The 15,829-nt window shown below is 41.1% G+C and overlaps 1 protein-coding gene across 21 annotated transcripts in view; it reads right to left on the bottom strand.

Moving 5' to 3' along the window:
* The window catches only part of DMD (dystrophin), a 1,274,903-nt gene that overhangs the window by 182,824 nt on the left and 1,076,250 nt on the right, over positions 1–15,829 (bottom strand). For all 21 annotated transcript variants that reach the window (XM_064151948.1, XM_064151957.1, XM_064151959.1 and 18 more), the window contains one exon: positions 9,609–9,755. In XM_064151948.1, coding sequence (XP_064008018.1) covers positions 9,609–9,755 — 147 coding nt within the window. The remainder of the gene's footprint in view (positions 1–9,608; positions 9,756–15,829) is intronic.

Below are 15,829 nucleotides of genomic sequence, written 5' to 3'. Positions count from 1 at the left end.
TCAAAGCAAACTTTGTACATCTGCCTTAAACTCACTTCAAACCAAAGGGGCACGAATAGACAGATGCTCTATGTCAGCAGAGTATACCCCCTCTCTACTCAGGCTATGCAAAAGAATCAGAAATTGCTCAGGGTTGCCATCCTTCTGGTGTCAGCAGATAGCTCACAATGTATCCTACCCTACCCTACCCAATCCTGCCCTATTCTACTGCATTTCAGATATAATTCATGAGTTAGGAGCTCTGACAGTGCAAAGAAAAGGACTTATGATGTGAAAGTCAATGTGATGGTTTGGGTGTTGCTCATCCCCCCACTCTTATGAAAATCACCCAGACTAGACTCAGCCAAGCTGGAAATTAAGGAATGAAGCTTTATATGTACAGCTTAGCATAATACACCAGAATTGGACACAATATTGCAGAGGTGACCTCACCAGGGTAGGACAGATGAGGAGGAGAACCTCTCAGCCCTTCTAATCCACCCCGGAATGGCATTGGCCTTCTTGCTCATGTTATAAAAATACTAATACTTATCAACTAATATGTCCATTCTCTTCCTATCATTTGTTCATCAGAGAGATAAGTCCAACTCAGCAATCAGATAAATATACACATATTCAGATACTGTACAACAAAGAGCTAAATTCAAGGTGCCTCTGTAATATATTTTCTTGCATTTGATAAAATTTTAAGTGCTTTCCTTTATACTTACAAACAACTATTTTTTTTATATTCTCATATACCCATACACATATATAAGAAACAAAAATTCCACATAGGATGTGCATAATGAAAGAAGAAATATAAAGTAGGGTGAACTGCAATTCTTCTGCATGGTTATTTGAAACAAATGTAGCTTGGAATTTTATTATCTGTGCAAAGGAAATCAAATCAAGATAATAAAACTCTAAAATGAATGTACCTCCTATAAGATTCATCATCATCATCATCATAGAATCAACCAGGTTGGAAGATACCTCCAAGATCATCCAGTCCAATCCATCACCCAGCCCCATCCTGTCAACTAGACCGTAGCACCAAGTGCCTCATCCAGTCTTCTCCTGAACACCTCCAGGGATGGTGAAAAAGTGACCAAAGCATTCAGAATTTCAACAGACTGAATATCATCACAATACCATCAATTTAACTTGGGTTTATTAGTTTCCTTGCTGGCATGGCTGCTGATGATAACCATGTCTGCACTTACACACTTTCTTTTACTGACTGCCCTAAACATACCTCAAAGAACAATGTCCTCCCAATGTAGGAGGGAATCTTTCCAGTTTTTGACACACACTTTGTTAGAAGAATTGAATCCTGCTCTCAGCTGTCTAGCTGGCCTTTCTCCACTAGCTTACAGAAATAAATAAATAGGATTTCTAAAGAATGACTGACTGTAAAATTAATCCATATGCACGCTTTTGCAGACAAACACTGAGCAAAACTGAGACTCGGGCAATGTTATATAACTTCCGTGGCCAACTGGCATAGCCAGTTAAATACATAAGAGACCACTAAAGAGCCATGACAACTGTGGTTTTAGCAGAAGTTCCACTTCTCACGGGACACACAAAACAACATTTTAAATAAAGAATCTGATGGGAAAACTAAACTCCCCAAAAGGATCAAACTCTCCCTCTGCTGAGAAGATGAAATCTGCAACTACAAAAGTAATTTTACATCTCAAGGTTGAGAAGATCTGCAATTTCAGTAAGAGCTGTAAGTGAGCTAGAATTCTGGCATAGTTTTGCACCCTCTGCCCATCTCTTCACTTTTAGTATGTCCACAGTTTACACTCATTTTTAAAGTCTGGAATAGGAACTTTTCCTTTTCCAAAGATATAAATAAAGAAAAAAAGTGAAGGCAAAATTTCTATGTAATTATATGACTAGAGCCTTCCTTTGTGACATTCCTATGCAGTTAACAATTGGACTACTGAACTGAACTGAATTGGAGTCTCCTTCTCTGGGCACTGTCAAAACCCACCTGGATGCGTTCCTGTGTGAACTACCCTAGGGGATCCTGTCTTGGCAGGGAGGATGGACTCAAGGATCTCTGGAGCTCCCTTCCAACCTCTAAAGTCCTGTGATTCTGTGAACCATAAAGCACCAGGAGGGGGTTTTCTTTTTGTTCAGGAAAAACAATTTAAGAGAATATCCTTAATCATTCAGATATTAATTACATGCTTTAGACCTGAAGTGTACTTTCTGAAACTATTACCATGCTATGCATATAGAAACAAAAAAAAGGACCTGAGAATCTGGTAAACTTGTTTCAATTCCACTGAAAGAGACCTGAAAAAATATTTCATAGAATCACAGAATCAACCAGGTTGGAAGAGATCTCTAAGACCTTATTGCTGTCTACAACTACCTGAGGGGAGGTTGTGGCCAGGAGGAGGTTGCTCTCTTCTCTCAGGTGGCCAGCACCAGAACAAGAGGACAGAGCCTAAAGCTACGCCAGGGGAAAATTAGGCTTGAGGTGAGGAGAAAGTTCCTCACTGAGAGTCATTGGACACTGGAATGGGCTGCCCGGGGAGGTGGTGGAGTCGCTGTCCCTGGGGCTGTTCAAGACAGGATTGGACGTGGCACTTGGTGCCATGCTCTAGCCTTGAGCTCTGTGGTAAAGGGTTGGACTCGATGATCTATGAGGTCTCTTCCAACCTTGGTGATACTGTGAAGATGATCCAGTCCAACCTAGCACCCAGCCCTGGCCAATCAACTAGATCATGGCACTAAATGCCTCATACAGGCTTTTCTCAGACACCTCCAGGGATGGCAACTCCATCACCTCCCTGGGCAGCCCATTCCAATGTCAATCACTCTCTCTGCCAACAACTTCCTCCTAACATCCAGCCTAGACCTCCCCTGCCACAACTTGAGACTGTATCCCCTTGTTCTGTTGTTTGTTGCCTGGGAGAAGAGACCAACCCCCACCTGGCTACAGCCTCTCTTCAGGTAGTTGTAGAGAGCAATGAGGTCCTCCCTGAGCCTCTTCTTCTCCAGGCTAAACAGCCCCAGCTCCCTCAGCCTCTCCTCATAGGGCTGTGTTCCAGGCCTCTCACCAGCCTTGTTGCCCTTCTCTGGACACATTCCAGCACCTCAACATTTCTCTTGAATTGAGGAGCCCAAAATTTGACACAGGACTCAAGGTGTGGCCTGACCAGTGCTGACTACAGGGGAAGAATAACCTCCCTTGTCCTACTGGCCACACTGTTACTGATACAGGCCAGGATGCCATTGGCTCTCTTGGCCACATGGGTACACTGCTGGCTCATGTTCAGCTACTCTCTACCAGTACCTCCAGGTCCCTTTCTGCCTGGCTGCTCTCCAGCTACTCTGTCCCCAGCCTGTAGCACTGCTTTGGGTTGTTGCGGTCAAAGCGTAGAACCCTGCACCTTCCTCTAGCACGGGCTGGTTTAGCTCTAGCAATTTCAGGTGCTTGCTCTAGCTTGCTTAATGTTACAAATTAGACAGGCCTGGCCCACTATTAAGGACAAAGACACTTGCTCACAAATGACCACATTTCATTAAAACTTGCTGAAGTAAAAGTACTGCAATATAAATATCAAGACAAAATCTCTTATAAGATAGATTTTTCTTTAGATGAAAGGCAAGTCTTCTTATTTTTTTTCCAGCTTATTAGAGGTACCATTCTAAATAAGAGCAGGCAGAACATGATTTATATTAAAAAAAACCATTCTTGATAATTGAAGGTAATATGCCCCATGGGATACTATGGAATTTTTTTACATGTCAAGAGACCTTCTCTTTTGACCAGCATTATACCATCCAAAGTGAAGTGGAACTCCTGTCAATGTGGAGTCCTCAGCTCTTCAAATGTCAACTGGAAGTAAGCAAGAGTGTGCAAGACATGCTTTCCCCCAGGAGCATCTCATTACACATATGTTTGAAACCCACAGGATCTGACCATGAGTGTGTTCCTTGGGAGAGTCATAACAAATAGCTCCCTGGACAGATTCCATCTCCTTTTACATTTAAGAAAAATGGAAACACAAACAGCATATTTTCCTCAAAACTACTCCTTTAAAGGCATGAAGCTAATTACTTTCACATTGCTTAAACTACACAAAAGATACAGCTTTCAGGGACTGAGCTGAGTGTATTAGATTTCATTTATGAGATACCTTCACACAGCACTTCAGGACCAGAAGTGCCTGGTTGTGTAAGAATTACCAATACAAAATACATGTCCTTAAGCCTGAAATTCTGCCTCCCTGATACTCAGTCATAGTTAACCTTCCTTTCCACATATTTTTCTTCTAGTACTACTCAGTGCATAGTGACCAAGAGTAGTACTCAGGGCATAGTGACCAAGACTGAACAACAAAAAAAGGAAATTAATGGCAAAAGTGAAATATAACAGAAGCTCTGCAAAGATTCTGCAGCAATTTGATACTATTCACTAATTATCTCACTGTGCAACCACAATATTGTAAATACCTTAACACAGCCTGCCTTATCCCTACATTTGCAAACCAAATACAGTCTCTGCAAGCCTCAGCTTAAAATTACATATTTCCTTCTCTGGTCTTACAAAATCAAAGTTAATAAAGTAACAGTCTCCTTCTCTGGAGACTTTCCAAACCTGCCTGGATGCACTCCTGTGTGAACTACCTTAGGAGATCCTGCTTTGGCAGGTGAGGTGGATTCAGTGATCTCTGGAGGTACCATCCAAGCTCTAAGGTTCTGTGATTCTGAACAAGCAAGATGCCATTTCACCCTTACACAATGCTCTGCAACTTTCTCATACTGTTAGATTTCACTGTCATTTCAGATCTGATAAACCTTATGATCTTAGGTACTTTTCCCATAGAGAACCCTAGAATGAGTATTTTTTCTCATAGCAACAGCACAGAAGCCTCTGTTTAATGATTTTCCTTCAGTGATACCTTTTACAAAATAGAGTTCATGGAAAAGAACACTTTCCCCATTAAGAACATGAACAGGAGATATAGAACTAAGCTTTGAGGGGAAAATAATAACAACTAAACTAAGAAGCAGTATAGCTGGAAAGGAAAATGGAAGGAAAAATAAAGCATAGAAATAAGGGAATTACGATGAGGAAATGGAAAGAAGAGTAGGAACACAAATAAAAACACTTTTTGAAAGCAGAAATGAATAGAACCCAAAGAGACAATAGGAGTGGTATAGAACAAAGACATATGAAAATACATAGAAGGCTCACATCAATGAATTGAAAAAATGCTGAAAGGACTAAAGTATTAAGGAGATATTTTGTATCAGATTAGTATAAGATAGGCGATTAGTTCAAATAAAACCCAACCAAAAACTCAGAATAGGACAAAATCCTAGCAGTCCAACTAAGTAAACAGAAGCAGAATAGGAACCTATTTTAGAAGCAGAGTGGTTTTACATGAAAAAAAGTGGTTTGTATTTTTGCTTTTCCTATTGTGTGGCTAAAATTTCAAGTTTCTGTACTAGTATCATACCTAACTGAAGTGCTGGCAATACCTAAATTAGTCTAACCCTAACACTGACCAATATGTAATACTCTATAAAGTTCCACTCATGTGTATGTCAATGTCCAACAGACTTCATTTGGAGAAGATTTGGACTAAATGATGTTTGTGCATAACTTCCAAATGAAGTATTCTATTGTAGGCTGCTCTGTTTCAATAAAAATGATCTCTGCCTCTCAATATGTCTCAAACTTTCTTCTCTTTTAAATAGAAAAATTACATTACAGGAACAGATGTGCTTTTCTTCCCAGGCGTCACATCTTGACCTTTGGTACATGATAATCTTTTCAAGTTACTTCTGTCTTTTGCCCTCAGGATGTGATTAAAAATCTGCTGGAGTGTTTTTGTCTTGCTGTCCATATCTTTCAGATAACATTTAGGTTAAGTATGAAAAAAAGCTGCAAACCATAATACTCCAATTAACTGTTCTATCAGCTCTAACATCTCTCTCTGACATACTGTCTCCAAGTGTCTATCTTCATAGAAGATGAAACAACTTGCTTTCAAAATACTCTGGATTTGATAAAACAAGACAATAACTCACAATGAGAAGTGAATTGCTCACAGTCCTCACTGTCCTCTGTGGTAAAAGAGCATTTTAGCTCTGAAATATATGTGAATACATATTTTACCCTATGTATTTCTAATGGTTTATAATGTTAGGTTGGCCCTCTGTCTACTGCTTTCATGAATAATAAAACCAATATATATATCTTGGGCTTTTAGATTTTTTTGAGTTGTTTAAAATCCTAGATGCTTTCATTGTGAAAACCTTTCCTGCTTTTCCTTATTTCCTGCTGAAATAATGAAGTATATTTCAGCAAATCACTTGAAGTTAACTATTTTATCAATGGTAAAAGGAATAAGTTATTTTTCCATGAACCATAGAAAATTTATTAGTTTAGACAGCCACTGTTAAAAAAATGCAAGCAACCAACCAACAAAAAGAATATAGAAGTGAATTCTCCTGTATAGGATAAACTTTTTGGGGATACTGATTTTGTGTTCTAGGACAACAAAGCTGGTGAAGGGCCTGGAGAATAAATCTTATGAGGAGCAACTGAGGGAGCTGAGGATGGTTAGTTTGAAAAAGAGGAGGCCGAGGGGAGAACTCTTTTCTGTCTACAACTACATGAAGGGACATTGTGAAGAGGCTGCTTCTGGTCTCTTCTCACAGGTACCTGGAGACAGAACAAGGGGGAATGGCCTCAAGCTGAGACTGGGCAGGTTTAGATTGGACATTAGGAAGAAGTTTTTCACAGAGAAAGTGGTCAGGCACTGGAATGATCTGCCCAGGGAGATGGACTCACCAACCCTGGATATGTTGTTTGGGTGTGGTGCTTGGGGATAGCGTTTGAGGTGAATCTTGTCGAGTAGGGCTATAGGTTGGACTTGGTGATCCTGAAGGTCTTTTTCAACCTGGATGTTTCTATGATTCTGTGATTTCTGCTGATCTGCTTTAATATAATCTAAATTCTCTCCTCAGGGTCTGGGAAAAAGTGGATACTAGTGACCGAAGATGTTGACCGAGTGAACTTTTGCTTAAAGCATCACTTTTCACTGCAAACTGGTGGTTTAGAAAAGAAAAAATCCTGCTATATTTGCGTGAAGTGGTGATAAACTGGAGATGTTACAGAGCTGTGTGACTTCGTGTGGAGAAGCAATAACCTCTTACTGACTTATTAGACTTGACAGCACTATGACCTTCAGTGTGTATGTGAGACAAGAGGGAATTAGTTCGTTTTTATCCATCATTAATGGTTAGTTTCTACAATAAGGGCAAAACTTTTCTATTAACTTCCATAATTCTACAGTTTTCCAATATATTAAGTTGAATACATTGATGACATTTCAAAATGTGAAGCAGTGATGTAGAAAAAACAAACTAGAGAGTAAAATCCAGTACTTAATGATAATTATTTAACTGCATTTACCTTCATCTAACTGCAATATTACTCCTCTGTTGTGGGTGCTGCATTACCATATAGCAGTGCATGCATGCCCACATGTGCACTCTTTCACAAAATTCTAAGCTAAGATAGAGTATATCTTGGGAAAAAAATTATACATATTTGAAGTCTTTATCACAAAGTAATACAAAATAATCTATATATGTAAAAAAACCCAAATAAATCCAAAGCATTTGCCTTTTCCCCCCGCCAGTACTTCACAGAATTTCTTAGATTAGAAAAGACCTTCAAGATCATTGAGTCCAATCATTAGGTCCACACTGACAATTCCTTGACTAAACCAAATCCCTCCACACAACATCTCATCACTATTAATCGCTGTGGTTGGAAAGGACCACCAGGATCAGCCAATCCAGCATCCTTCATCACTAGACTTTAGCTTCAAGTGCCATATCCACTCTTCTTTTAAACACCTCCAGGGATGGTGACTCCACCACCTCCCTGGGCAGCCTGTTCCAGTGCCTTACCACCCTCTCAGTAAAGAACTTCCTCCCAACATCCAACCTAAACCTTGCCTGCTGCAACTTGAGGCCATTTCTTCTTGTCCTATCATTAGCAATTCAGCTCCAGCCTCACTACAACCTCCTTTTAGGTAGCTGTAGAGGGCAGTAAGGTCCCCTCTCAGCCTCCTCTTCTCCAGACTAAACAATACCAGTTCCCTCAGCTGCTCTTCATGCATCACGTTTGCCAAACCTCTCACCAGCCTCATCACCTTTCTCTGTACCTGCTCCATCACCTCAATGTCCCTCCTATACTGTGGTGACAAAAACTGGACACAGTACTCAAGGTGTGGTCTCACAAGTGCTGAGTACAGGGGTATGATCACCTCCCTACTCTTGTTGGTCACACCATTTCTGATACAGGCCAGGATGCTGTTGGCCTTCTTGGCCATGTGGGCACACTGCTGGCTCATGTTGGTCCACCAACACCCCCAGGTGCCTCTCTCTCCAGGAGCTGATGATTTATGATGTATTGATGTTTTCCTTCATTTTATAATGTATCTCAAATGTTTTTTCTGCATTAGAACTCAAATTATAAAATCTCTTTCTGGTGAACAGAGCTTACTTGCAGTATCAAGCACCTGAATGGGTGTAATTAATGCTTGTAATTTTAGAATTGATTCTACAGGTATGAACTTAAAGGCTCCACTGCAAGAATCATTAATTTGCCTCTAAGAAATTTATTTAAAACTTCTGCTCCTGAAAATTATTTAAACAATAATAAGAGAAACTGAGCAGCAGAATTAAACTGATTTATGTGAATATTCCATATGCATAATAAGAATATCCATAAAACATGGGTAAACCAGGTAGAAGAAATCACAGAATCACAGAACGTTAGAGGTTGAAAGGGACCTCCAGAGATCACTGAGTCCAATCCCCTTGCCAAAAGCAGGATCCCCTAGGGTAATCCACACAGGAATGCATCCAGGTCAGTTTTGAAAGACTCCAGAGAAGAAAACTCCACAACACCCCATGACAGCCTGTTCCAGTGCTCTGTCACCCTCACTGTAAAGAAATTTCTTCTCATGTTGAGGTGAACCTTTTATGTTCAAGTTTGTGTCCACTATTCCTTGTCTTATTACTGTGCACCACCAAAAAGAGATTGGCCCCATTCGCTTGACACCCAGCTCTCAGATATTTATAGACATTGATCACATCCCCTCTCAGCCTTCTCTTCTTCAGACTAAACAGCCCCAGGGCTCTCGGTCTTTCTTCAGTCTCTAATCACCCTCGTGGTTCTCCATTGGACTCTCTCTAACAGATCTCTGTCTCTCTTGAACTGGGGAGCCCAAAACTGGACATAATACTCCAGGTGATACAGTTAGCAGCAACGAATTGCTAAATATTAATATTGAAAGGTAAATAAGACATTAAGCATTTTAGCCACATGAGAACTTGAAGCACATGAAAAATTGGGTTATGTTTTCTACATGAGAGCATGTGAACATGCAGCATCAGCTTTAAATTCTACTTTCTCACAAAGATACTCTTACTGAAATCCTGTTTCCTCTTTCTTTCATTCCTTACTATACCTCTGGTGTTGTTGCACAGGGAAGAAACAGGCGCATGAAATCAGTAAAAAAACATATTTACTTAAAGGCAGTATAAAGAATAAAAAGTCATAGCAAATGTACCTGTAGCACCTTCCACCTTGTGTTCAGGTCTTCTATGCAGCTCAGACTGTACTGGGAGAGTTGAATATCAGAGGCAGGGAACTGGTGAGCAAGGTCATTGAGTTGATGTACTTTTTCTTTCAAGGGTACAATTTCTGCTCGGTAAACCTGTGTGAATTAAATATAAATAAAGATAAGAACTAGCCTGAGAAACTGTTGGCTCTGCTACTAGCAGATTATGCAAATGCTTCTGCAGAAGTACTCCATGTGAAGCTGAAATGAAGGAGTGTACTGGCCATGAAACAGTTAACAGTCCATACTGACTTGAGATATCAAGGGCAAGGTCCAGCATTTCAAAGAGTGACATAGGACCATAGGATGTTAGGGGTTGAAAGGGACCCAAAGAGATCATCGAGTCCAATCCCCCTGCCAGAGCAGGACAATACTATCTAACACAGATCACAGAGGAACACATCCAGATAGGCTTTGAAAGTCTCCGCAGAAGGAGATTCCATGACCTCCCTGGGGAGCCTGTTCCAGTGCTCTGTGACCCTTACAGTAAAGAAGTTCCCCCTTGTGTTGAGGTGGATACAACGTGCTTTTGCTTCACTGCTTTGCTTGCCTGCTCTTTGCCTGCTCTCTCTGCTGTGCCCAGCCCTGCTGCTATTGCACACTGCCGTGTTGCTTGCCTGGTAAACTCCACTGCCACGAGTTACCAGGAGCAGACCTGGATGCCTGCACGCAGGCGGCCTGTGTGGCCAGCGTGACATCGTGCTGAGATTGCACAACATCTGCCTTCTGCACCTGAAGGTCCTGCCTACAATCCCTGGACATATATACACAGCGTCCAGAAGAAAGCCAGGAGACAAGGTCAGAGATGGTCTGCATCCTTTCCCCAGAAGTTGGGAAGATTCAAGTCTCAACGTCCAACAAGACAGAGTCCTCTGAAAGCATTTGGGCACTGGACATATACACAGATCGTCCAGAAGAAGGCAGGAGACAAGGTCAGAGATTGTCTGTGTCCTTTCCCCAGGAGCCAGAGGAAAGTCCCCTGAAAGCGTTTGGGCACTGTCTGGACTGTGGCTAGCCCCTATAAGGGTAATAATTTCTGAGTAAATGCTTAAATGCCTCTGTGTAATTCTCTACTGCCTTCTGCCATAGAGCAGAAAGAGCTTGGGCCCATCTACTGGGCAAAAGGCATATTGACCACAAGTGGCATTTGACTGTGGAACCTTCTCTTCCAGTTCAATTAATGTTTATGTATTTTGCTGGTTATTACTAGATGTAGAGATTATCCATAGAATGTTTCCATGACCGTGTAAGAACCCAAATATTATTAAAATTAGTGGTTGGGGGTGGCCAGAGTTCTGAGTAACAAAATTAGCTGACTGATCTTAGAGGCCATGGAATGGAAGTCAAAACTCCTGGGCTCAAATAAAGGGCACAATACCAGGTAGGGAAAGACACTTAATTGAGAACTTCTCACTAGGGGTACAGGACCACCTCTAGAGAGCCAGAGGCTCACCCCCTCCTCTGCTGAAGAGGAACAGGGCAATGGGAAAGCTTTTGCACCACGGGAAGCACTGAAAGCAACAGAGAGTCACACTCTGACAAAGACAGCTTCCTCCCATTGAAAGGGATCCAGAACTTTCCAGCCCAGAATTCAAGGACAGTTTGTTTCTTCTAGCAGGGCAAAGAGGAACAGAACGGAGAAGAAGATAACAAAAATTATTAGACCCTCTTGGGGTCCCCTTACAGTCAACTCAGTGATTGTCTAAATTAGTGCACAGCTTCTGGAGAAGCCCTTGTTGCCCTCAAGAGTGTGCTGGTTTGAGGCTAGAATATTTTAATGAGAGAAATTAGATCATTGGCTATGAAAAGAAAACAACAGTGATGTCTATATCACCCACTAATAAACAATATTAATTTGGGAAAATATCATCTGGCATCAATTAATTTCCCCTTCGCAACAGGTTGTGATTGGAATTAGTACGATTGAAATATTTCACAGGACATTCTTAATAATCAGTTTGTGCAGTGTGTGAGACATTAATTCTTCTATTTTTAATTTCTGCATTAAGAAATCCTATCTCCATCACAGGTTTATAGCAGAGAAAGTTAGAGAACTATACTGTTAGCAATCTGAGAAGAAAAAAAGCATACACAATGAGTAGTGTACCACTACCACAAGCAGGCCTATTTGAACTAATTAAATTTGCTCATGATGTAAATTACTTCTCAGTGTGAGTGGCAATAGGAGAAACAGCTTCAAATTATATTCATTATAACTATCCTTACGCAAGAAAGAATTTCAGTGGTATGTGATCCTGTAGGTGGTAGATTGGATTTTAAACGATCCATACAGTTCTGTTAGAAGATATTTCAGAATGTCTTGGAAAATTAGCAAGAACTGTAGAAAACACAACACCACAGACACTTGCACCAGCCAAATATGAAAAGTCTAGAACACACAGTGACCATAGTGTATAGGGTTAACACTCCTGGGGGAGTAACCCTGAACCTGACCCTAGGGGTCTTGGTCCCTCCCCAGGGGTGGGCCACACTCCAGGTGATGGTTAGCCCACTCCCCCCACTTCCTGTGGTATAAAAGAGCCAGGAGCTCCCTGTCTCTTTCTCTTTCCTTGGCTCCCTCTTGACACACACACTCACACTGCATACCAGCACACCACGTGGCAGCCACGAGGCAGAGACACCATCACACAGCTCGGGTTGTATCCATCCCTTTTTTGTATTTCGCTGTTTTTCCCTTCCTTATCCTTTGTAAACTCCCCTACCTCCAATACCTTTTCTAAGTTATTGTTAAACTTTTCCTTTTTTACTTCCAAATTGAGTGAGATTGATTTATTTGGGTGTCCCTACCTTTCTCTCTCTCCCTGTCTTTTGGGAAAAGGAGGGGGAAGAGGGGAGGGCACTCTATAAATTCTATAAATTGTCATTGGGTCTATTAAATTTATTAGAGTCTCTGGGAACCTGCATTTTAACCCAAGACACATAGTCACTCAGATGAAAAGCACATCTCATCCAGTCCCTTGCATGACAGTAGCCAATACAATCACTTAGGGAAGAAGGTAACGGAAAGGACCAGCTTCCCTCCTCCTTTTTGTACTCTTCCAGCTCAGCAATTTGAGTCTTACTCAGAAGCAAGAAGGTCTACCTCTGTGTGAACCTGATCTTGATGGATTACGCTTGACACAGGAAGATTAAGGTTAGAAACATAGTAAACAGGTATGCTCGCCTTGAGTTACATTTGTACAGAAGCATAGCAAATTTAGACCAAAGAACTGAAAGTAGCCTGCGCCAACATAGCCAACACCTCACTGTTATTCACTAAGAATGTTAAAAACAATATGTTATCCAATCATTGTATACCGCAACTTGTAGAGTCACCACAATTTGGAGAGCAGCATATGAAAAGACTGATGCTATGGCAATGCTTTCAGCTACTTTGATGTCCACATACCCTTGTGTCGCTGTGTTTTCTCTGTCACAACTATAACAGCAACATTCCATGAAATTATCTCCTTGAGTTTTGAACTAACATAGGCTCTTACCACCTGTGGTTAGCTCAATATTTACGCTGAAGAACCACTTCTTCTTGTCCATTTGTTTTTTAAGTCTACCATTTGAGTCCCACTTGAGACTGTCCCTAATATTTAGTTATTGAGAGACAGTTGCCAACTATTCCTAATGGTCTTTATGCTGCTGCAGATTATCTAAATGCTCCCAGGAAGGTTGTGGATTCTCCCTCCCCAGAGGTGTTCAAGGCCAGGTTGGATGAGGCCTTGAGCGACCTCTTCTAGCATGAGGTGTCACTGCCTATGGCAGGGGGTTGGAACTGGATGATCTTCCAACCTAAACCATTCTAGGATTTTACAATTCTATTTTATTTTTCTTTCTTCTACGTTTAAGATACAGAGACTCAGATACAGTTGATTATATCTGGATATCTATCAGAGATATCTATAAGGAGGTGATTCTCCCCCTCTACTCCACCCCACTGAGACCCCACCTGGAGTACTGCATCCAGTTCTGGAGCCCCTATTATAAGTGGGATGTGGACATGCTGGAGTGTGTCCAGAGAAGGGCCATGAGGATGATCAGAGGGCTGTGAGGACAGACTGAAAGAGTTGAGGTTGTTTAGTCTGGAGAAGAGGAGGCTCCGAGGCAACCTTCTTGTGGCCTTCCAGTATCCGAAGGGGGCCTACAAAAAAGCTGGGGAGGGATTTTTTAGGCTACCGGGGAGTGACAGGACTAGGGGGAATGGAGCAAAGCTGGAGGTGGGGAGATTCAGATTGGACATGAGGAGGAAGCTGTTCAGCATGAGAGTGGTGAGAGGCTGGAATGGGTTGTCCAGGGAGGTGGTTGAGGCTCCATCCCTGGAGGTGTTTAAGGCCAGGCTGGATGGGGCTCTGTCCAGCCTGCTCTAGGGTAGGGTGTCCCTGCCCATGGCAGGGGTGTTGGAACTAGGTGATCTTCGTGGTCCCTTCCAACCCTGACTGATTCTGTGATTGATTCTACATCTAAGTAACTCACCATGTTGTCCCTTTCCATTCACCCATAAATCAAAAGCAGGGGTTGAACATAAGTTTATGTTCTATAACCTATAATTAATGCTATAATTTTATAATCCTATAATTACTATAGTATGGCACAGATTATGTTCTGAATTGCAACAACTGAAATGAACAGATTTTCACTGACTATATGTGAGCCTAGACAACTATCTGGCAGATGTGAAATTACACAAGACAAACCCCACTCATATTCCATTTATTCTATCTACCTGCTAACTAATCTGTGTTAACCCTTTTTAGACTGGGATGCAAATCACTGCCTAACAAGTCCCTACAAGTGGCATCATGAGATTTTCTGTGGTTTTCAGTATTTCCTAGCATTTCACTGGTTTCCTGAACAGTCCTGAGTATAGAAGTGATGTTTTCAGAAGACTGTCATGATTCTGGGGTCTCTTTCTTGAGTGCTGAAGGAATGTTTAAAAGGGCTAAAGTAGAGCTCGCTCATTACTGTGCACATAAACATTTCCACATGCTTTGTGTGACATTTATCAGCACCTGATTTCTTCACCACCTCTTTGCTGTAGTACTGTGAAGCTTTTCTATATTTTTTTTGTAATCTATCCTTGTCTTAAGTACCTTGGATAGGTTTGGATCATCACTAAAATATTCCCCTGCATTATTAATTTTCCTTTGCAGTTTATTTAAGCAGACTTAGACCTTCTGGAACACAATCATCTCCCTTGGTGGGAAAACTGACCTTTGCTTTTTTGTTTTCCATCTTACACAGGATATAACCAGATAAGTGCTTATCACCTCACACTAAGACTTTCTCAGTTATTGCACAGGGAGTTGGTTTGTTTTTTTTCTCCAGAAGAGCTTTTGAAAATCCTTGTGGAATATCAAATGATCTGTCCTCTCTTATTTATATGTTCATGTTTCCTTCAAAGTACACTAGGAGAGGTAAAGCTCACCTACTTCTACAAATGCTACATTCTCGTCTCTTCTACCATTGATTCTTCCACAGATTTGCTGGTCCACAGGCCTGACTGGATGCACTGTTTAAAAACTATCATCACCTTTTCTCCCTACCATTCCCCACAAAAAAATAATGTAAAACAAGCAAATACTGTTAACATTTACAGTTATTTTATATTTCCATTAGAGCATTTAACTGAATAGCCATCTGGTTCTGAAGATTTGGCATTCTTAATTATGACAATTTGGTTGTTTTGGCTGTGGTTGGTTTTTTTATGCTTGGTGTGGAGCCCTTTTTTGGTTTTGCTTTTGCTTTTTTCTTTAAATAACTTGCTTTATTCCTTTCTTTAGACACTGCACCTTACTAGGTGTTCTAAGAGTCCATTTTGATAACAAGGATTCGTTTCAGTTTCCAGTGTGGTGTCTCCATGCTGTCCTCACACACTTAGCTCTTTTGGTTCCTTTTTAGCAGGCGTACTCATTTGTGTGCAGTTTCCTTGCTGAAAACTGAACATTGCTATAGTAGATTTTGTTGAGGATTATTTTTTGTCCCTGCAGAAATGCTGACCTTTGGTCCATAATGCTCTCTATTATGATAGCAGTGCTTTGAACTTGTACTGCTCAAGCCAAATCTCTTCCTTACTGGTTATTCTCTTGGTGTTTCCTAACACTGCGAATTTTCCATTTAGGGCTGGAATATCAAATCCAAGAGGATTTTGAGACAGTGCAATT

Source organism: Pogoniulus pusillus, chromosome 12 (genome assembly GCF_015220805.1).
Source record: "Pogoniulus pusillus isolate bPogPus1 chromosome 12, bPogPus1.pri, whole genome shotgun sequence".
Lineage (NCBI taxonomy): Eukaryota > Metazoa > Chordata > Aves > Piciformes > Lybiidae > Pogoniulus > Pogoniulus pusillus.
The sequence above is the reverse complement of the archived record's forward strand: the minus strand, read 5'-3'. Positions and strand labels throughout refer to the sequence as shown.